The sequence below is a fragment of the Anguilla anguilla genome, chromosome 18, assembly GCF_013347855.1.
Source record: "Anguilla anguilla isolate fAngAng1 chromosome 18, fAngAng1.pri, whole genome shotgun sequence".
Taxonomy (NCBI): domain Eukaryota; kingdom Metazoa; phylum Chordata; class Actinopteri; order Anguilliformes; family Anguillidae; genus Anguilla; species Anguilla anguilla.
Window position 1 is genome coordinate 23,442,189 of NC_049218.1, and position 22,853 is coordinate 23,465,041.

The 22,853-nt window shown below is 44.0% G+C and overlaps 1 protein-coding gene across 1 annotated transcript in view; it reads left to right on the plus strand.

The window, feature by feature from the left end:
- The first annotated feature begins 7,664 nt into the window (after positions 1–7,664).
- Positions 7,665–22,853, plus strand: part of prim2 (DNA primase subunit 2) — a 79,202-nt gene continuing 64,013 nt past the window's right edge. Inside the window, exons 1-7 of the mRNA XM_035399645.1 lie at positions 7,665–7,749; positions 8,659–8,805; positions 9,172–9,287; positions 10,013–10,113; positions 10,559–10,679; positions 15,976–16,071; positions 17,102–17,239. Coding sequence (XP_035255536.1) covers positions 8,667–8,805; positions 9,172–9,287; positions 10,013–10,113; positions 10,559–10,679; positions 15,976–16,071; positions 17,102–17,239 — 711 coding nt within the window. The 5' untranslated portion in view covers positions 7,665–7,749; positions 8,659–8,666. The remainder of the gene's footprint in view (positions 7,750–8,658; positions 8,806–9,171; positions 9,288–10,012; positions 10,114–10,558; positions 10,680–15,975; positions 16,072–17,101; positions 17,240–22,853) is intronic.

The window sequence follows — 22,853 nt, forward strand, 5'->3', positions numbered from 1 at the left end:
CACCACATGAAATTTCTGGGACATACCATTCACTAGCACATGGCCCAAAGTACAGAGAGTGAAATGTTACGTTTAACCCCAAGGTAGGGGTAAATACTAACATGGCAGGTAGGGGTAAAAACTAACATGGCACGCATTACACCTAACAGTCTTAATAGCTTTAAAAGTTAATACACAGTAAGGCAATTATATTTATGAAGATTGTTATATATATATATATATATATATATATATATATATGTATGTAATATTTTTAAGTATATGTTACATTTTGCCCCATGTTAGATTTTGCCCAACTCTCCCCTACCATGCACAGGTGAACATCACTTTAGCCTTGCAGTGGTTGCATAGAGACTTGGTGTTGGACTCAGGATCTGCTTCAGGCATAAGGCCATGTGAACAACATGGATTTAGAGCTGATTCAACAGTTGCAATGTCAGTGAAACTTGATTCTTTTTATATTTAAATAGCCTTTGAGGGTTTCAGCTTCAAAGAGGTGGTGTGGGGTGTGTGTAGGATGTAGAGAGTGGGGTGTGTGCATAGGATGTAGAGAGTGGGCAGTGTGTGTGTGGTGGAGTGTGGGGAGTGTGTGTGTGGTGGAGAGTGTGGGGTGTGTGTGTAGGGTGGAGAGTGTGGAGAGATTTTTTTTGATTGATTGATTTTTCTTTTCAGATCAATTCATGGTTCTCAGTAGTGATGGCCAATCTGTATACATTTACGGCAACTAACAAAATAAAACAAATGCAAAATACCATTAAAATGGAAAACCTTTTTTTTTCCTGATGTGACTTATTTCTGTACCTTTTACACGGTCTTAATCATAATAGCTTCAGAGGTTGATGAATTGGTACAATGTGAAGGATGTACCAAGCTCTTTCATTCTATATCTTCAACCTGAATGATTATCAGAAAATTGCTGGGTGGGACTGGTTTCTTACTCTTTTGTTATCTACATGTCTCAGAGCTGACATTATCCATAAAATGCTGCACTGTGCTTCAAAATGAAGAACAGGTGCCATCTTAAAGGTTTCACTGCCTAGTGGGACACCAGCCCACTCGAACTGCAGACATTCCTAGATGGTGATGTCATTGAGGGAGAATGGTCTTTGGAGCAGCGGAGGAAGGGGCCCAGACGATGACCAATCAGGGGTTTGCATCCAAAAATGAGAAGTCATGCATTCCAAACCGCTGATGTCTTAATTGTTTTCAGTTGTTCTGGATTTCACATCTGTAACAGTTATTGAACAGAAGCTAACAACCCGAAATGACCAATATGCAGTGTGTTGATCATAGATGATATTAGAACTAATTTTTAATATTGACCCATAGTTTCTCTTTATATTTTACTGAAATGTAGTTTTATGAAATAGTTTTATTTTTAATTCATTTTATTTCTAAGAAAGCTCTCGCCAGAAAGGCAGCAGGATACATAAATATAAAATGAAACAAAAAAAACAAAAACAAATCGAAGATATCAATAATGGAGTTTCAGGGCAATGCACCAAAACAGCAAATGTGTGCTATTGTCTTTTACTCTTCTGAGAAATGTCTAAGATCCAGGGAGGTCCCCTGAAGCTGCTGGATTAAGGCAGGGAATGACGCAGGCAATGATCTGCTTCTTCCTTCTTGAATGAATCAAGATACCCATAGGTCACACGATTCAGCTACAAATTCCAATATGGCCGCTACATTGTTTACATATTGTAAAATTTGCACTAGGTAGAGGCCTGAACCTCTGCTGAAATCAGCAAATTTCACTGCCCCCTAGCTTTGTCATTGGCATTGGCCAATTTGGCCATATTTGTTTCCTTGATTTAAAAAAAAATAAAATAAATTGAGCTGATAGTGACACTACTGTCTCATTTGCAGACTGGCTGTGCAAATTCACTTGTGATGTCCTTATAAGATAATTAATTAGCACATCACTTCACAATCACAATCATTTATATACAGTTTAACAAATCAAGATTAAAACACTCTTTTAATAACAATATGCTTTAAATTAGACAATGCACAAGCTGAAGTCAGGATATTTGTATTATCCAAGGTGACGCACAATAAGTACATACCAAAGGTCATTGGAAGAACTACAAAAAACAGGTCCGATAAGGTACAATACTCATTATGTAACAGTTATCCATAGCCATGAACACAGTTCATTGAACACAAGTTCAGTTCACACAGTAAACATAGGCTAGGTCAAAAAGTTATGGTAAGTCAAACTAGGAGACATGACAACAAGCTACAACATCAAGATAATGATACAAGTGCAATATAAGCACTGGATAAGATAAGATAAGATAAGATAAGATAAGATAAGATAAGATAAGATAAGATAAGATAAGAAAACTTTATTGTCCATTACATTTACGTGAAATGGAAATTTTCCTTCGGCATTCTGGCAACACAGTGTAAAACAAACAGTAAAGAGCAGCTAAAATACATAAAATACATTTTCAGCAGCAGCAATGCTCATGGGCAGTGGGGTGGGGGGAGGGGGGGGTATGTTATTATGTCTCTGTTTAGAATGGCCTTGGATGTAGATACAAGTGTAACATTAAAGTGCTACAAGATCAAATTAGAAGGATTCAAGTGATGAGTGCAATCCTAGATTGAGAGTGCCCTACAGAATAGTAATAGTCCAGGTATAGTCTGAAGAGATGCATCTTCAGACCACAGCGAAAGATGGGCAATGACCGAGTGATTTGTAGAGGAATGGGGAGTTTGTTCCACCATTGGGGAGCTAGGGTGGAGAAGCTCTGTGATCAGGAATATTATTCATCAGTGTTGAATAATAATAATAATAATAACAGTATTGGTAGCAGTAGCAACAGTAAAAAGAAATTAATGAAGATGAAATTTGAAGGATTTACTGTAAGAGCCTCAGAGAAAAGCAGCACTATCTTGTAGTAGCAAAAACTTAATTACTTTTCCTATAAATACAATAACCAGCTCCTCATCTGCAGGGTGTTCTGACGTCAGCCATTTTTAATACATTCACCCAGAAACTCCTCAAAAGATTGATAATTCACATTACCCTGCTGGAAACTGAGTCAGAACAGTGAGAGAAATGTTACTTATCTCTGGTACTTTTTTGTTAGTAGAATTACAGATGAACGCAGGCTATCAGCATCAGACAGAGAATGGATATTGTTACAAAGAGATAAACTCTGCGTTTCTACTTCTCCTTGTTAACGGGCAATAAAGTAATGCTCTCTTAATGGGATAAGTACAATGTTTTGTCTGGTAGGCTGCGCGTAGAAAATGATCCAGTGTGCCAACCGTTCGCTAATGGCTGCTGATAAAGCTAATTGTGTTCATTCAGACAGTGTTGGGTGAACGTTAGAACCGAAGTATACGATTCAATTATTAAGCTTCGACTTTTAAATTGGATGAGGAATTAGCTTCCTTAACATCGTTTATTACACTTATTCCTTCTTTTTCTTCTCGTTTAAAATAATCTCCCTGATTTAATTGTTATCTCCCTTTTCGGCTAGGCTGATGTGTGGTGGGAATCCCGGTGCAAAATGGCTGCCGTGCATCACCCAGGTGGGTGTTACGCGTTGGTGGTGGCTGAGGTATAACTTTCACCCATATCACTGTAAAGTGATTTGAGAAAATTGATATATAAATGCAAGGAATTACTATTATTATTATTCTTATAATTAAAATGCCCCATTGCGTCCCTTCAACCTTGTAACTTGTCACTCTGTTGCCCAGAAGCGGAGCTGAATAGCCACGGCAGTGAAGGACTGCACTTGTTGTTTAGGGGCTGCGGGTAAACAGCAAGCAACTCATAGTCCAAAGGAGTCACTAAGTGCATTGTAAGGCGGGATAAACTTTACTCATTATAACCCCCCCGATCTGGACCACGACAGAGACGATCGTGCCATCCTCCAGGTCAGCTAGCCACAGTTGCTACTGCTGCAGTGAGGATTAAATTTCAGACCGTGGTGCATGTCTCAGAAGTGAAGACCAGCCATTCATTCTTAAATAACTGGTACAGGTTCTTACAAAGTTATTGTTGGTTCTTACTACGTATGGGGAAGATTTATGTCTGCCATGCTAAGAATGTACTGGCAGTGAAACTGAAGATGTAAATACAAGAATGGAAGGTTGTTGTGGTTGTGTTGTGGTAATGTATTGGGTGGGTTTTCCTGGCACTGTTTTGGCATACACTCATATTTTTAGAAGACAAGGTCGATGTCAAACCGTACTTGACGCGAAGGGGTAATTTCCATCAAACGTTAAAGGATACTGTTCATCATGAGGGTACTCTTTCAAACTGACAATGCCCCCATCTACAGAGCATGAGATTGTTGTTTTCCCCCTGCAGATTTCCATAACAATTCTTTGCCATTACACATATATAGCTTGCATACGCTGGTCAAACTCCCTATTAAGAGACTATACGAGTGTCTTTCCATGTTTTGTTTATTACCTGTGTAAGGGTTTGAGTTTTCATTTAGACATTAAGGGGCTGTCAGATACCAAAGTCAATGTCATCTACGAGCATTAGTGTTTAAGCTGAATTTATTGCTTCTTGTCAGGTCTTACTGCAGTGTATTACAGAACAAACAGAAAACTGTCACTCATTCCAACTCTGGTGTGCGGCAATAATGGCCTTGATCTGACGGCGCTATTAAATTTAAGAGGAAAAATAAAAATATAAACATGTACAAGGGTCCATTTATCCTCAGCCAGCACCACGGAAAGCTTCCTGTAATGAAAGACACATCAGCCGTAACGCGCAGTGACAGCTCAGTCATGCCTACCGAACTCACAGCCTGGTGAAGCTGGAGCAGCAAGGACACACAGCGTCATTGATGTGAAGCACCATTTAGCTGTGCTGTGAGTGCTAGTAGCTCCCCCTGGTGGAGAATCTTCAGACTGCTAAACTTGAGTGAGTGAGTGTGTCGCAGTGTACCATCAGGACCTGGGTCTGGAAACACTGCTTTACTTATTATAAGGGAAAGTGGGTTAGGGGTTTGGGGGGGGGGCGGCTGCTACAGTAGGTAGCTCATCTTGTAAGATACTTCCAGGGCATGGGTAATCCCCACAGTCTGGTATCAAATCTGGACAGTGCCAGTGCCAACGTTAGCTGGCAACCCTGCAGAGCCGCACATAATTGGGCATAATTGGTGCCAGTGTCACTGAAGGAGGGATTGGGTGCTTGTGGTTCTCTCGCTTGCTCATGAAGTGTCACTTTCCAACGTAAGTGCGTGCCAGCTTAACTTGTGAACCGAGGTGGGAAAAGAAGTGGTGTGGTGACATAACACTCTATGGAGGAGAGTATGCTTGTCTACGGCCCTCCTGATTGGACAACAGGGGTTGCTATGAGTGTTGCTACTAGGCTGTGATTTGCCATTCCACAAAAGGTGTTGAAGACATTTTAAGAAGAAGAACACGTGGAACAGAAGGAGGTTGCTATAAGTAACGGCCTTGTGTATTGGTTGGCGTGGCTGTTCTGAAAAAAATAGAGTCCTAGGTGGGCCAATTCTATTCTACCAGGAAATGAGCCACTCTGAAACAGTACAATGCTGTACCTCAAAGGATATAAAACCTTATCAATGGTATAGTGCCCTGAAAAGGCATGAATATTGTCTCTATTAACAGGGATACATGTACAATGCCCTCTGGAATTGTTGGCACTCAGTAAAGATGAGCAAAAGCTGGTTATCAGGGTGATCTCACACTCGCAATATGAGAATCACACCTTTAATTGAGGTAAAATTGTTCAAAGAAATAATTTCTCAAAAATGTGTGTGTCACAATTATTTGCACTCCTAGAAATCGTTAAATAAAAATCCCACAGAAGCATGTCATCATTTATGTTTTGTTTTTCGGCAGAGTCCTGAGTAATTTGTAAGAGGTCCTCCATGGCTTTCTGTTTCACTGGGGTAAAAATATGAGGTGACACAAGTGCCTGGCTCCCTTTGTCAAGGAGAGAGCACACTGATGTAATGAAACCAAAGTCTGATGACCTTCATAAATCATGTAATGGCCAAAAAGCTAAATACCTGAAAAAACACTTGCTTCATAGTAGGCCAATTACTAACAGGTTTTAAACACATGGACCTGTGATGAACCTGCTTGAAGGGGAACTCCAGTGTGCTTGGCCCCCACACACAGTGAGGATGGACAGAGTGATTGCCACATGTTAAAATTACATTCATTTCAACAAACAGATACATATTATCAATAATATGGTCACAGACTTCATTCATTTTTTCTAAATTGCATCAGATGTAAGTTTGTTGTCCTATCCCCTAATAATCTCACAGAATACTATTTTGTGGATATTGGGTGGCAGCGCTGTGCTTGACTGATGTGCCACCAGCCCATCTGGATTTAATGAAATGAGCATAAGTTGAAGGTAGGAAATTATCATTTAGGTGAAAAGGATACAATGGGTGTAGCTTTGACGGTACGGCCCCAGTGACAAGCCATTGTACCCCTAGGGCAGGGGTGGTCAACTCCGGTCCTGGGGAGCCGCAAGGTCTGCGGGTTTTTGTTTTGACTTTAAATACAACAACCACTTACACAAAATAAACCAGGTGAGGTGAGTTAACTATGTAATCAACCGCTTTAATTGATCAATTAAGTGCCGAGTAAAAACAAAAGCCAGCAGACACTGCGGCTCTCCAGGACCTGGGTTGGCCACCCCTGCCCTAGGGGTTCAATATTTGCGTTTTTTTCTTACAATGTGGGGCACCGAGGGCACCAGGGTCAAACTGCACCTGGTATCCTATTGGCGGCGTGTGTGACTGTGCTGTGTGCGCAAACACAACGGAGAGAGAAGAGCATTGTCTGTCAGTCTGTCTGCCTGTCCTAGTTATATAGTATAATTGATGGTGATTGATCAGAATTTGGTGTCAATAGCTCAATGGGTTGTATGGATATCCGGGTTTGTGGGGTTCTGGGCTACACAGGCACAACTGTTCCTAGACTTTTGGGTGCTCAAGGCAAATAATAATTTGGGGGCCCCTCCAAAACATTGGCACCTTCTGATTCTTCTACTTGGAAGCCAATGCTGCTGCTGGGGCTCTAGGCGAGAATGGTAAATGGACTGCATTTATATAGCGCTTTTATCCAAAGCGCTTTACAATTGATGCCTCTCATTCTCCAGAGCAGTTAGAGGTTAGGGGTTAGGTGTCTTGCTCAAGGACACTTCGACATGCCCAGGGTGGGGTTTGAACCGGCAACCCTCCGACTGCCAGACAATCGGTCTTACCTCCTGAGCTATATCGCCCCATAGCTATATCGCCCCATAGAAGGCGGGGCCCTGGGAGAAAAGGCGGGGCCCGAGGCACGGTGCCCGATCTGCGTAATGGAAGGGATAGCTCTGCACAGGGATAGCAGTGCTAAAATTGAGTTATTCATTTTTAAAGTCTATAGAACTGGGCAGTAGAATGTGGGACAATGATACAAAACAAGTTAGGAAATTTTTTTTTTTTAATTTGTGTTCTTATTTATTTATTTATTTATTTGTATTTAGCCATTTGGCTTTCTGCATTCATAATGTCGTTGTCATAATACAGTATGTCATAAAGTTTTTTAATCCATCAATCCATCTGCCAACACAGTAGGTGGCAGCATACACTTTAACTAAATCCACCGAAGAAGAAGAAGGTTGGAAATGATTTGCTTATTCTGTCTGACGTCATTTACCCGCGCTTTTGACAGATATTGCTTGTTGGCGGGACTGTCAAGGAAAAGAAAGGATTTCTTTCAGCCAACTTCAAGAATGTAAGTACGGTGGCTTTACTAATGATTTATCATAGAATGTATCATGAGTATGTTTTACCGTTTCTGGTTGACATAAGAATTGAGACTTTAAGTGCTAATCAATTATAGGTTAAAATATTTGAACGCTCTCCCTATGTACCTTATTATCATCACCACTAGCCAGCTGCACGAAACTGCGGAAGATTACAAAAAACATCTTATTTAGCGGTACAAACTTCGGTATAGGACTGTTTCGTTTTTGTTGTACGCTGGCTAGTTAAACTACAATATAACCTTGAGTCGCCGAATATGTTTCTTGCAAGCAAGCATTGCTAGGTAGCAAATGACAGCCAAGAACTGTATAGCTTCATAACGCATCGAAATGAACGGCATCGTTGCTAACTTTCTAGCTTTATTCATACCCCGTACTTGATAAATGAAGTTGTGTATATAAATCTTTGTTAATGATAGAGTAAAATATATAGAGTAGAATATATTTCTTACTCTAATCGTTGTCGTTTTTTTTGTTCGAGCTAGCTAATTAACTAAGTAACCTCAACTGCTTTATTGACATGGTATATAATGGATACATGAATGAATGAAATGTACAATCTAAAGTATAACGTTGAATGCTAAATGAGAAATAACAGTAAGTGATGATATGATGCAAAATTTGTCTCTAAGAATCTTGAATACAATAATAATAGCCGTAGTGTAGGTATGGTATAGCTAGTAAACAAAATAACATTTTTGTTGCTTCCAGGTTAACAAAATAGAAAATGTCACAGTGCTAATAACAGTTGTCATACCTATAATGTAAATAAAACGAGCGTGGTAATGGTGCGTTGTTTTGATTTCACTGTCAGGCAGTGCTGCTGGGTTGTGAAACGCATTGCTGTATCAATGTTCCTAACTCTCTGCCGGTTGTAGAGACCACCATGGAGTTCGGCAGGAGGAGGAAAGCGATTGGTCCTTCTCAGTCCGAGTATGGGCACTGTCTGCAGCTGTACGGGGTGCCTCCCACCGAAAACATCTCGCTCGCCGAGTTCGAGACGTTCGCGGTGGAACGGGTCAAACGTAAGGACGTCTCCCGCACGTCAGGAGCATCCCCTCCAAATCTTAGCTCGTTGTGTAATATAGCTTGATATTTGAGAGCAGAACTGAATATGTTTGTCAGAATAGCTGATTTAAGTGACAGCGTGGTTCATTTGAAATGCATTTATCTTAACGTAAAGATGAGTGACTGGCTGTTTGGTATTCTGGTTCTGAAGACTGATTTGACTGACTGTGCGGTTCATTTGAATTGTAATTATTTTAACGTAAAGATGAGTGACAGGCTGTTTTATATTCTGGTACTGAAGACTGATTTAAGTCAAGGAGTGGTTCATTTGAAATGTCCTTGTTTTAAGCTAAAGATGAACGACAGGCTGTCTGGTTTTCCAGTTCTGAAGACGGTGGAGACTCTGGGTGTGAGCTACGTGAAGGGCTCGGAGGACTACTACAGAAAGCTCAGCGCTGAGATTTCCAACCTCAACTTCCCGTACAAGTTAGAGGCTTCTGTGAGTTCCCGCAGTCTCGTTGGCTGTTTGCGGCAAACTCACTGGTGCTGATGCGGGGTTGCTAAGCGATGTGGGAAGGGCCGGGGGGGGGGGGGGAGGGGGGATTCAGGCTGACTCTGTTTGTACTGGGATGCCAAGGCTGAATTCATAGCCTGTTTATCATTTGTTGCTCTAGTGAAGGTCAAATTGTATGTTAATGCAATGGCCTCTTTTTTATGGAGTTCAGGACCACAATTAAAAAATATGATAAACCTGTCAATATGAGGCCGTTGTATTGCGTACATTGATAGTTTTTCTTCCACCTTCAGGACGTTTTAAGAAAATGTTTTTATTTCAGTCCATTATTATTGTTATTATTAAGTCGTTGGCAGGCGTAGCCAGAGTGATCTGTGAGGCCCATATTGATCTATCTATTGAGTGTTTATATCAGCAGTGGGATTGGAGCACAGCTGCTGTAATTACAGTAAATGAGCATCAGGCTAAAAAAAAAAAACTGACAGTGGAAACCTGGTGTCCAATACTTACCTAAGAGCAACATGTTTGCATCAGACCTGTGTGTGAATGACTCAGTGCTTGTGTGTTTTGTGGAGCTGTGCTGCTAATGCTGCTTTAGCGCTAGCGTTAGCGCTCTGCTCACGTTCTCCTCCCCTGAGTGGAGCTGTGCTGCTAATGCTGCTTTAGCGCTAACGCTAGCTGTGTGCTCATGTTCTCCTCTTGCCTGTTAGGCTCAGGATGACCGGAAGCAGCAGACGGGCCCCACTGAGTGCGAGAAGCGGAGGAAGGACCACATCTCCCACTTCATCCTCCGCCTGGCCTACTGCCAAACGTAAGGCTCTCCCTCTCAGAACGTGGACCCCCTGCCCTGCCCTGCCCCGCCCCGGGCTCAGGGGCCCACTGACCCGCTGTTTTACTGCTGCCTGGAGCCTCCCCAGAGAGCGAATCAGCCTTAATCTGATCTAAAGGAGGCGAGCTTCAGTAAGAGGAAAAAGGAGTAAAATTTAAAAAGCTGGTGCCTTTCAGGAATGGAGCAGCACACCTCTATCCTGTGCCCCGCCCACTTTGATTGGTGGAGCTTCCCTGTCATGGTAACTGGTCATGTTTTAGGGCTCAAGAACAGCTAGCTGACAGCTTCTGGCATTGGGGTTGTCCTGACTGTATTACTGTGTCATCCCACAATGGCTTTGGGCACTTTTTCACCAAACAGCCCCTACATAGGTCGCCTCAAAGTGCTGTAAAAAGCGTAATGAACGTGGTGATGCTGGGCTTTCCAGGGAGGACCTGAGGCGCTGGTTCATACAGCAGGAGATGGACCTTTTCCGCCACCGTTTCGCCGATCTGCCTTCCAGACACAAGACCGAGTTTCTGCACCAGAATGACCTGCGCTATGACACGGTGAGCCATTTTAACTGAGTTCTGTATCTGAATTACCTGCACTCTGATACAGTCAGCCATTTTAACAGAATTCTTTATCTGAGATACCTGCGCTATGGCACAGTCAGCCATTTTAACAGTGAGTTCTGTATCTGAGATACCTGCGCTATGATACAGTGTGCCATTTTAACTGAGTTCTGTATCAGACTTACCTGCACTATGATACAGTCAACCATTTTCACTGTCTTCTTTATGAGAATTACCTGTACTCTGGTAGTGAGCCATTTTAACTGTGAAAGTTCTGCATTGGAATGGCCTCCATTATGACACAGTGGGCCAATTTAATGAGTTCTGCTGCCTTCATCACTCACGTCAAAACAAACCCTGAAGGCTACTGAGGCTAAAGGGTAATTGCGGCATATTTGCAGTCCCGCGCTCGTTTGGACCGCTTTTGGTCGTCTGCTATTCCGAACCTTAGCGCGGTGTAATCATACTCCTTACAAAATAAAATCGGGTGGGAGTTGGTCAGTTTAATGTTAATCACAGAACTCGCAGTCAGAGGGGATTGCCATCCGAAAGGGCGCAGGTTGACTGTAGAAAGGAACCTTTCAACGGATTGATAGCTTAGCGTCCTGTAGTTCTCCATCGACTTTCGCGTTTAGCCTTCACACCTCGTTTAGTTAACAATCAGTCAATCTTTATTTAGTCTTAACAGCATTTGCAATTGGCACACAACACTTCAGAGGACATTTTACGGAGGGAGTAATGAAAAAGGAGAAAAGCACTGAGCGGATGTGGGGGAATTAACTTTAGCCTTAAACGGTGATCTGTTCCACGGACAGCCCTCTGGATTTTATAGCCTGTAGACAGCAGGGGGCGCTGTAGGCTTGCTGTAAGCTGACTTTGCTGCCGGGCGTAGAAGGCGGAATTTCTCTGCGCGCGGTTCTCTTCGGCAGCTGTCAGACCTGCAGTTTCCCCAAAATAGATTGCATTTCTTGGAAAGGGAGCCGGGATGGTTGTGCACGGGTTTGTTGAACTGCAGCTCCTGTGAGAAGCCTTCTAAATGGTCGGAAGTTCTGTAACACTCGCTCCTTTTGTGGCCCTTTTGTGTGAGCCAGGTCGTACGCGTGCGGCTTTGAGGGACTAACGAAAGAGGGGTGGGGGGGGACCCCACGAATCGCAGTGCGGCCGAGCGTCGATAATCCAGGAGGTCGCGGGTTCACATCCTCCGCAGGCCGCCGTGCTCGTCCTCGTGCGCCGACGTAAATACCATCTGGAACGCTTTCAAACTTCCTCTTATGAACCCAGCGTTTTAACCACTGCAGCGAGGGCCTTGTTCTCTCACTGGCGATGGGGGTGTAATGGCGTAATTGATAAAGTGCGCCAGTCGTTTCTTTCATCCGTAGATGGAAAAACTGCAGAGGCAGAAGGCGAGCGTTTGCTTTGAGTTCCCTGCATTTGATCACACAGTTTTTTTTAGAGGGAGTGCCGGCCAAGAGGGGGTGGATCATTATACACAGACCATATACCGTGTATTCAATAACTACCATCAGCAGAAACAAAGAGTGCCTGTACTTAAAAGCAATCCCACTCCCTACGGTACTTTATGGAATTTAGATTTTAGTTCCTCCAGTGGTGTCCAGGGAGGGTGTTTTTCTGAAGCTTATTCCAGGATAAAGGTGCCAGGAGGTCCATAACTGTCCACCCTGTCGAAAGGGTAATTCCAAGATCATTCACCTTTCTGCTGGTGCAGTGTCAAGCCATCAAACGATTACGCTGGGGAGTTTTATCTGAGTGTGTGAAGGTCCAAGATTTGACCACGTCCAAGATTTTGTTTGCTCATTTCTGTATGTGGCAGAAAAGTGACATTGTGTGACCTTACGCTTTTTTACAGACACTGATAATCAAACGATTATGAGTTTTGGTTGAATCGGTTGGAAAAAGTGTAAATTCTACTTTCCAGTAGCCTACTTGTAAATAACGATGACAGTACACATAAAGAAGTCAATGTCAATGGACGGGTGCTTTGGTTTGTAACCCCTTTAATAAATCTTTATTTTTAGTGTCTGTGTATGTGACGGTGATGTAGCATAATGGTATCTGGAAGTGTGGGGTATTTTTATGTTAAATTGTAAATATTAGTGTGGTTGTGATTTACGATCAACAGGGAGTAATCAGCATCGCTTTCAAATACATGGACAAGTGCTGTGTATGGATTAGTCGTTTGCATGCTGAACCCCGCGTATATATCATCCACATCCTGTAGAAATCACAAAGCATATTTATCAGACGGAAGTCGATTAGCGCTCCTGTATGTTTCGCCATAGGGAGGGCAGAGAGGCGGATCTGGGGTGTTTGTAGAGGCCCTGTGGAATGGGGGGGGGGGGATGTGGATCGGCTGATGGCTGTTGATTTAGTAGCAGGAGAGAGCCATCCGGGGAGGTGTGGGCGTATAAATGGTGTACCCGCAATAACATGTGCCACGATACGAATGTGGCTATATGGTCTATACCAGTGGAGAATGGAATTTGATGGTTACATTAGAGTGTTAGTGCAGTCAGTGGTCAGATAACGGGACTCGGCAGTAAGGAGTGCCCACTGGCCCAGGGCTGAGATGAGATTGGTTGGGCCCAGTTGATTGATTTGTCACTTACCCAATCGGGCCAGTACCCTAAATAAGTCTTGTCTGGGTCAAAGAGAGCGTGAACGATACAGCTTGATTATCAATAGCCTATATCTACCAACGCTTTCTTATGAATATCTAACAACCCTCTTCAGCGGTCGTGTTAATGCACGAGTCTTCTTTTACACAGAAAAGAGCGAAAATGCAGGGAAAAATATGCTGTGTCCTATGAACACAGGTACTCTGTGGTCTTTTATTTATTTATTTCTTAAATACAAGTGGCGATAACCCAGACTTGAAAAACAACAGAATAAGAACTCCCGTTTCTTTGAGCCAATCATCTTTTGGTTTGACACTCGTGTCGTTTGTTGATCACAATATTTGCGTAGTTGTTGGTAGGGACTGCAAGGTTCAAAGAGAAAGTGCTTAATTTGAATGAAAGGTTGAAAATGAGATGTCATGCTCGAGCAAGCTAGCTCAACATGAGTAAATTAAAACAGAAGTGGCTCCTTGGGGTTTAAAAAACACATTATTAGCCTGTGTGGCAAGAATTCTCTTTGATCAGAACCCAAGACATTATTTGTCTCTCTTTATCCTGCTTTCGTTACAAGTGTCACAATAAAATGAATGGCATACATTTCTTGTTTCGAGTTGGCATATTATGGCAAAATAGTTATTTTTATCAGAATGCAGTAAATTGGTGAAAAAAACACAGCTTTTGAAATGTCATTCCATCAGCTAGTATGACCACTATCCTTTCTCTACTGAAACTTGCTTATCAGTAACTAACGTTACTGCTCCATCATTCAGTAATTTCTATACAGATGCTTGCTTTCAGATAACTTGTGAGATATAACAGCTGTTTGCTGAAGCATACGTACATTACATATAGTACATTAACGGTAGCTATCTAGCCAATTCATGCACTTTATTTATTGCTAACAAGCCTCCTGCTCCCTGCTGCTGTTCCTGAGCCTCCTGCTCCCTGCTGCTGTTCCTGAGCCTCCTGCTCCCTGCTGCTGTTCCTGAGCCTCCTGCTCCCTGCTCCTGCTCTTGAGCCTCCCGTTCCTTGCTCCTGTTCCTGAGCCTCCCGCTCACTACTCCTGCAACTTTTAAGAGGACACGCGGCTTCCCAGAATTCCTGACAGGAAGCTCGGACGCGGCAGTCAGAAATTCTCCGCCCATTAGCGATAATTAAGGTTACAGCGGCGTTCCGGAGGCGGTGCAGGCGCTGCGTTTCATAGTGTGTGTGCGCAGCCATAGTTTTTTTCCATGTTCATCGAGCGAAACTGCTAATAGGAACAGATGTTTGTTTTTATGCTCATTATTTTTGTATTAAAAATGAGTGGTGCAGTATTGGCTCATTTTACATTAGTTTGGAAATTTTAAAGACCTTTGCAGAGAAGGACATTGATTTATTACGGCTAGAGCGGCTTGCAGGTCCAAAATTTCAAGTTTTATTCATTTATGCTGGATATTTTATCGAAGCCATCCAGGATCCACATCCTACAGCAGTGCACCATCCAAGATTTGAACTTGCAACCCTCGCAATTATCCAGTGACTTTTAGGGCTGTCGAGGGATGATGTATGGGGTGTACATTAGGGGTGGTACTGTTTGCTTGAGTTAAACAAGTACTCTAGCAGATTCTTAAACATTTACAAACAAATGTATTCAGAATAATATTTATTTATTTATTTATTTATTTATTTATTTACCTACTCATAGATTGCATCTTTCAAAAATAATTGGCATAGTATAGTATTAGGTCAAAGCATGTATAGCACCCCCCCCCCCTTCCTCCCCTAGCCTACAGCAGCAAAATGGCTAGTGCCTGGTAATGGTTCAAAATAAGTTTTTTTTATCTTGTCAAAGAGTGTTGCATGGGCTCGCCTCTTAATGTTAAAGTGCTCTGTGATGCCTTTGAGCTGCTGTAAAACTGGCTTTTAGGCCCCCAAAAAATAAGCAAAATAGAGTACTCCAGTAAAGGACAAATCTGCTTGTAATCGTTTGGAGAAAATCGTGAAATGTCCCACTCCTAGTGCACAACATAAATGACAATAACAAGGCTGCACAGAACTGTTGGTTACCGGTTGAGAATGTAATGGTTGAGATTTCCTTATTACGATACTGCCACTATGGCTGGACGAATGGAATATTTTGAGGGTGAAAAATACAGAAAATAGAAATGTGTTGGTGGATATCGAAAATGTATGTCTAACATTTGGGAATGGCCTGTTAAAGTTGCTGCTGTTCTGCCTTTGGCCTGCAGTGTGCCGCAGTACCACTAGGTGGAGTGCTTTCTAGTTTTTAGGTGCAGTACTGTGACTGCTGCTTTGTCTGTGGACAGTAAAATAGTTATCTTTTTCAGATGGAACTAGTAGTTGGATGTATTATAATTGGTGAATAATTGCTTGTTAAGTGAATGGTCAGTAAAAAGGATTTGGAATGACTGAGTATTATCATAGTAGAACCTGCGTGCACAGTATATGCCCCACGCCATTGCGCCGTATTAAAAATAATGATTCAGAAGATCTCAAGAGGTGGTACAAAGAGAAATTTTTATGTATTTGTATTTAAATTTCATGCATTCACCTTGGGTGTCCAGTGTAGTGGACGTAATGTTAACGTGCTCCTCCATGTTTAAGTGTGTTGTGTCTGTCTCCCGCCTGCGGGGGGCACTTCTCTCCTCCAGATCACTGACAAGGAGAAGGAGGCCCTGATGGAGAAGCTGGTCCAGTCCACGTACACGCTGAGCGGGGCAGCGGTGGTGGAGCAGGACATCTACAAGGTGAGGCTGACAAACCCTTCACAATAAAAGCAGGACTTCTACAAGGTGAGGCTGGCAAACCCTTCACAATAAAAGCAGGACTTCTACAAGATGAGGCTGAGAAACCCTTCACAATAAAAGCAGGACGTCTACAAGGTGAGGATGGGAAACCCTTCACAATAAAAGCAGGACTTCTACAAGGTGAGGATGAGAAACCCTTCACAATAAAATCAGGGCTTCTACAAGGTGGGGCTCTCAAACCCTTCACAATAAAAGCGTTTTAAACTGCTAATGCTGTAGCTGTGGTGCACAGTGCATGGCTGTCTTTTTGTTTGATGTAGTTTGATGGTGAGACTTCCTGGAAATATGCATATATAGCTGCACCAGGGGTGGGCTATTCTGGGCTTGGAGGACTGGTGTGTGTGCAGGTTTTTGTTTCCACTAATTACTCCAGGCTAAGCCAGCTAATTGGCTGTATAAACCAACAGTGGTTCACCCGTAGATTAGATCACAGTAAAATGTTTCATGTAGGGACTCAAGAACAGTCTTTGGCTGTCATTCATGCGCTTATCAGTAAATGTAGCAGAAATGTTGGATGGCTAAGGCTAATTAAGTAATTAAATAAGGGCCTGAAGTTGACATGAAATCCAGAAACCGATACGGCCCTTCTTGCCCTGGGGAAGTCTGAGGGGGGTGGGGGGTGGGGGGCGGTGGCGTCCATTCCTTTAGTCAAAACTTCCCCCCTTTTTTTTTACCATTCAGTTTATTCTTGAAGCGTAATTTCCCATCTTGCTTGATGATCTGTTTGTGAAGGAACTTTCCAAACAAGATAATTTGTGTTTCCAATTGAAATGATATTGTAAAGATGCATCTGAGAATGGGATTTGATCGTAATGATAGCATTCCAAACAGGCTTACATAACGATGGCACAACCAACTTGGAATTCCATATTGATGGAATTCCAATTGGGAGCCCCTCACAGTAATGACGGTCCTGTGGATTCATCACAGTCGGAATCTCATCGGCACGCTCCCGCGTTTTTTTTTCCAGGTCCCGTTCCAGGACGCTCTGGATTTGGTGAGGACGAGGAAGGTCTTCCTCATGGCGGGCTACGCCTACATCGCCCACCAGGACATCGTCACCATCGTCCTCAACGATTTCCGCACGCGGCTCTCCAAGGCCCTCGCCGTGAGTGTCGTGTTTGACCTTTATTTGCGCTCAAAGGTCAGCGGGAGAAGCTGCTAATCTGATGCCGTCCAGCAATGGGTTGAGGGAAGGTGGGGGGTGGGGGGGGGGGGGGTATGATCGCGAGGGATTACTGTGTCTGTCAGCTCTAAGTGTGATGATTGGGTGGGTCGGTCAGCTCTAAGTGTGTTGATTGGGTGGGTCGGTCCGCTCTAAATTGGGTGATTAGGTGGCCAGATGGAAAAAAAAAACGGGAATTTCATCAGGACGCTGGAGGCAACGCCCCTTTCGATAAATGCGAGGGGTCTTTGATGACCGCTGTAGATCAGGGCTTGATTTAGCATCTAATTCAAACAGCATTCTCCTGCCCAATGCTCCTGTCTCTGGGGTGTGCAGTTTTACATGGTCCCGTGGGGAGACTGTCCCCTATCAGTTTACCAGCACTGTTTCCTGAATTCCAGGTTGGTTTTCCCAGCACTATTTTTGGCATTCCGGACTGGTTTTCCCAGCACTGCTTCCGGCATTCCGGACTGGTTTTCCCAGCACTGTTTCCGGCATTCCGGACTGGTTTTCCCAGCACTGCTTCTGGCATTCCGGACTGGTTTTCCCAGCACTGTTTCCGGCATTTTGGACGGGTTTTCCCAGCACTGCTTCCGGCATTCCGGACTGGTTTTCCGAGGTGTCTCCTGTCCACATAGTGACTAACCCCCGGCCCGGCTTATTTTCAGCTGCGTGGCGGAGGAAGCTTGGGCGTGGACGTCACTGCTATTAATGTGTTTATAATGGGCCATTAAAGGGAACGGGCTCTGGTGTGTTAATGATATTCTTTTGCTGCTGTGAATCGATAAATGGTTTGTGGGCAGGAATCCACTAAGAACTGCGGGATTGACACGATTTGAAGTTTTGTAAATGGAGCCGGAAGCTTAATATTTATTCCAGGAAAATGAATGTGGCAGAAAGTTGAATTTTTCTGGAGTTCAAACCACCCAATGATGTTTTCCACACTGTGAAGTGGTGTGTGGCCCCACCCCCTTATTAATGGGAGGGTATGTTTTTGTGTGCGTGAGGATTTATGTTTTATGTTTGTGGCTAAGTTCTTACGGTGTGTGCTTGCGTGTGTCTGTCAATGCATTTTTGTGTGTGCCTGCGTGTGTGTGCCTGTGTGTCCATTTGTGTGTGCGCCTTTGTGCGTGTGCCAGTGTGTGTGTGTGTGAGTGCACGCGCCTGTGTATGAGCCTGTGTGTGCGTGTGTGTGTGTGTGTGTGCGCGCGCGTGTGGAGTGGGTTGCCTGCCGGTGTGCTATGATTGCTTCTTCAGCCTGGCGTTGGGGGGGTGGGGGGAGACAGGATTGCGGAAGAGGAGGAGGAGGAGGAGGAGGAGGAGGACGGATGAGCATGTCGTCTTAAGTGCGAGTCGGGAGTCACCCCCGGCCTGAGATTAAAAATCTGCTCCCACCAACGGCGAAAGGCCGTGTGCAGAGACACAGCCGGAGAAAGCCTGCTCTGGTCTCAGCACGGCCCGTTTCATCTGCGTCTGTCTCATATGTATATGTATATGCAAATGCACGTGTTTGTTTAGCCTGCGTAGAATGTGTAATTATATGTGCTGTATGTGTGAACAGCTCAAAAGCAGGGCAAAGGTACTATCTCAATCAAAGTCGTGCAGGGGTTAAATCCCAGCCACAGTTCCTGGGGCAGATGCGTCATCTTAAACTCACCTGATTCTTACAGCAGACATTCCACCACACTTTTACTGAGATCCTCTGCTTGTGCAGGTTTTGTATTGCCTTGTATTCCAGTGACCCCAATTTTTGTCTGTTCATGTTGTAATTATACTCCAGCGATATTTGGCGTGGTAACGCGACAACGTGACACCTCATTTAGAAACCAGACATTTGGATCGATCGAATTCACCGAACCCTTCCTTATTTAGTATCAGTTTTTTTATTTTATTTTTTTGGTAATAAGATTTTTAATTCCCCACAGTCTATATAGGCACATATGGGAATTGCATTTTTTTAAAACTTCGTTTACCAGTATTTGTTTCAAAGTACATCATTTAACGATTTACTGTTCCTGTTTTATTCTCCTCTTCTACAAACTCAGTTTGTGAGTTGCGTCATTCTTCCAGAGGGAAGGCTCAGAGTTCTAAATTCTGTAAATGTTACGTGAGGTGTCAGCTGTGGTGGGAATTCTAATCTCTTAAACAGCTCAACAAGAAGAAATAATTTGGGAAGAAAGAGGTTGCAAACGCAAGCTGACAGCCTGAAACCGGAAGTGCTGGTGTGGATTTCTGCGTCTATGGCGCTATAACACCAGTTATAGGGCCTGGAATTCTCCACACGCAGGAACAACCCTGTGAGGAACGAGACCGAACCCGGTGCGGTTCGCTGTGGTCTGCGAACGCGGCGTTCGTAAACGAAGGTCGGCGGCCAATCGGATCCCGCGTCTGACAGGTTGCGGAGGCTCGCGGTTCCTTGGCCTCTGTTAATAATTGATAATACTGCCGTGCTTGTGTCTTTTTTTGATTGGCTCAAAATTTTAAGAGCGAATCCGCTTCATCGTTTCTTCAGCTGATAGGAGGATCGTCTCTGGTTGCCGTCGGAGCACATGAGGCGAATGTTCCGCTCGTTTCTTTCCCCCCCCTCTCTCCTGAGCGAGCTGTCGGCGTGTGGCGTCTCCGCCGCCGCTCCTCAGCTAGCGCCGAGCGCCGCGTACGCATGTTTCTGATACAGCAGGCCGGGCGATACGCCGATTCTCTGTCACCGTGTTCCGGCTTCCTGTTCTCCTCCGCCCCGTTCGTATCCATCTCCTGTTCCATCTAATCAGATCCCGCTTTCGCTTCTCCGTTTTCTCCGACGGTTTGCGCTTAACCGCTTCCTCTTAAGAAACTTTGACAGGAAACGGCGACGGGTTACGGATCGAGCGACCGATCGATTTTTTTCGCGAAACGAACGCGACGTTATCTCTCGCCGCCTTCGCCGGAGCCGCGTCGGCGACGCTCGTCAGTCAATATTTATTTTTGCGCGGGGGCCTCTCGCAAAACAGATTGTCGAACGGTGATTTACAACAGACGGTTTACAAGGGAGTCTATTAAAAATAAAACACGGAGAAAAAACTATTTCTTCATGTCGGAGGAGCAACGCAGAAAGTAATTTCTGTTAAATGTGCGACAGCAACACGGACCAATAAAAGCCGCTAAGAGACGGAACTTTCAGGCCGAATTCCGTCGAGCCGGTTAATGACCAAACCCAAATACCATCTCTATCCCTAAAGCGGGGGGGGAGATTTCCTCTGACCCAGTTTTTAAGCTCAAAGACGTCGGTAGGCAAACCTCTCGCTTCGACACTTTCGGAACTGTGTCTGTGACCCTCGCTATTAATGGAAATGATCTGGAAGTGGCTTTTAACAATGAATATTTATCACAGAGCACTTATCCTTAAGCAGAAAACAGTCTCTTTGAGCAGCGTTGTGTAGAGTCTGGATTTTAGCAGTGGCAGAAAAGGGTTCCAGATGTTGGACCGCTACAAATGTAAATGTACATGCTTATGGACGGCAGGCAGTAGTAACAGATAAATCCTCCCTGTTGAAAAGAGAGATGTGACTTGTTTTTTTTTGGGGGGTGGGGGGTGGGGGGGGGGTAGGGGCAGGTTGAAGAGGATTAGTTTGGACCGCGGACTTCAATAGCCGCATTTCCCAAGAGGAACTTCAGAGTTTGGGTTGCTTGCTTTGCTAGTGAAACAAATGTCTCCCGGACATCTCCCTTCTGTATGTATAATGCAGTGTGAGGTTTTGGCTGATTTACGCTACTCTGAGCAGCCTGTGCCTGAAGTAGAGGTGTGGTGCTATTGTGGTGCATTTTGTCACCAGGGAGGGGGTGGGCCATTTTACCAGTGACAATACCATTATGTAGTACGATGTTTGATACTTTTCCCATTCCTCTGGATTTAGATGTGCTTTTCGTACCCCCGTTTTAATTTTAAGTGGGTTCTCTAGAGCAGGGATCAGCAATCAGCAGGGATCAGGTGTGTACGGGCGTGGATGGTACAGGGGGGGGAAAGCAGCACATATTTTTAAAAAATCCCACAAATCAAAAGTTTATCCGTGTCTGTCAGAGTTTTTTTTCCGGGACGGAGACACGCTGTGCTGTGTTCTGTACGGGACGTGCGTCGGCATGGTTATGCAGCTAAACCAGCCCAAATCAGCAAGCCTTAAGTGCGGCGTGCAGGGGCGTGTGAGCCAGAGCCTCCCGTCTTATTTGGCTTCTCGTTTCTCTGACAAACCGAGACCCAACAGATTTGTATCCGGTCCTCTTGTTTTGTTCGAAAAAAAAAAAAAAAAAAAAACATCAGCGGATTCTTGTTGCTAGGATACGGCCGAACGAATAATGCAGGAAGAGTTTTTTTTTTTTCGTTTTTTTTTTCTTTTTTCGTTTTTTTTTTCCTTCAAACTTGTAAATTCGGTTCGTTGACAGTTCTACTTTCATGGCGGAAAAATTTATTCAGCGACTGCAGAGAAAGACGCATCACCTTTTTTTGCGGTTTCCAATTTAAAATGCCCGCTCGGCGGGACCGGGGGAACACGAGCGCCCGTTACGGTGTGATTAAGTGCGGCGAGAGTCATTTTTAACCCCGGCGGGTTAGATAGCCCAGTAGCGCTTTTATTTTTGGGGGACTCGGGGAAATCTCCCACGGTGCACTGCAGAAAGACCGGCCACATTAAGGGACCGGCCGGTGGAATATTAAGCAGGCGACTGCATCCCGACTGGGAGACATCGCTTTGACCGGGGGGTACGTTTTCGGTTATTTGGCCTCCGCTGCGTATCCGGCGCGAGGTAACCGCGGACAACTGTTATTCCGATTTTACTGCCGTGTGCTTTGGGAGGCGCTTAATGACCTTTTCCTGGGGAGCTGGAGGCGCTCCCCCAGAAATACGTTTAAATAAATTAACTGCAACCTGCTCCACCAAAAAAAAAAAGAAAAACCTCTTCAGGAATGGCTGTTGAATGTAGGTCAGCAGACATTGATTATTTTGACTATTATTTCTTTTTTTTGAGGAATTAAATAATCTATAAAAAAACGTTCTGTCTTTTGAAACACTTTTACACTGTTTGACGCACTGAACTGAACAATACTGATGCCCATTCAATCTTACGACAATTTTGATGATTGGCTTACATTATGAAGCAAATTCAGTTTGGCTATTCTATTATGTGGGTTGATTTGTATCTGGATTGAACGCTAACATTCCTGCTTGAACATATAACTTTAGCAATCGCTACCAAAAGGAACATCTTCTGCACTTAAGATGTGACCTCATACTGTCTGTCATACTGAATGTAACCGCACAAGACTGAAGATGATTGGCTGTAACCGCACAAGACTGAATATGATTGGCTGTAACAGCACAAGGCTGAAGATGATTGGACAATACTGTACAAGGCTGAATATGATTGGACTTTACTGCACAAAGCTGAAAATGATTGGGTGTACTGACACAAGGCTGAATATGATTGGATGTAATGGCAGAAGACTGAAGATGATTGGATGTAATGGCAGAAGACTGAAGATGATTGGATGTAACCACACAAGGCTGAAGATGATTGGATGTAACGGCAC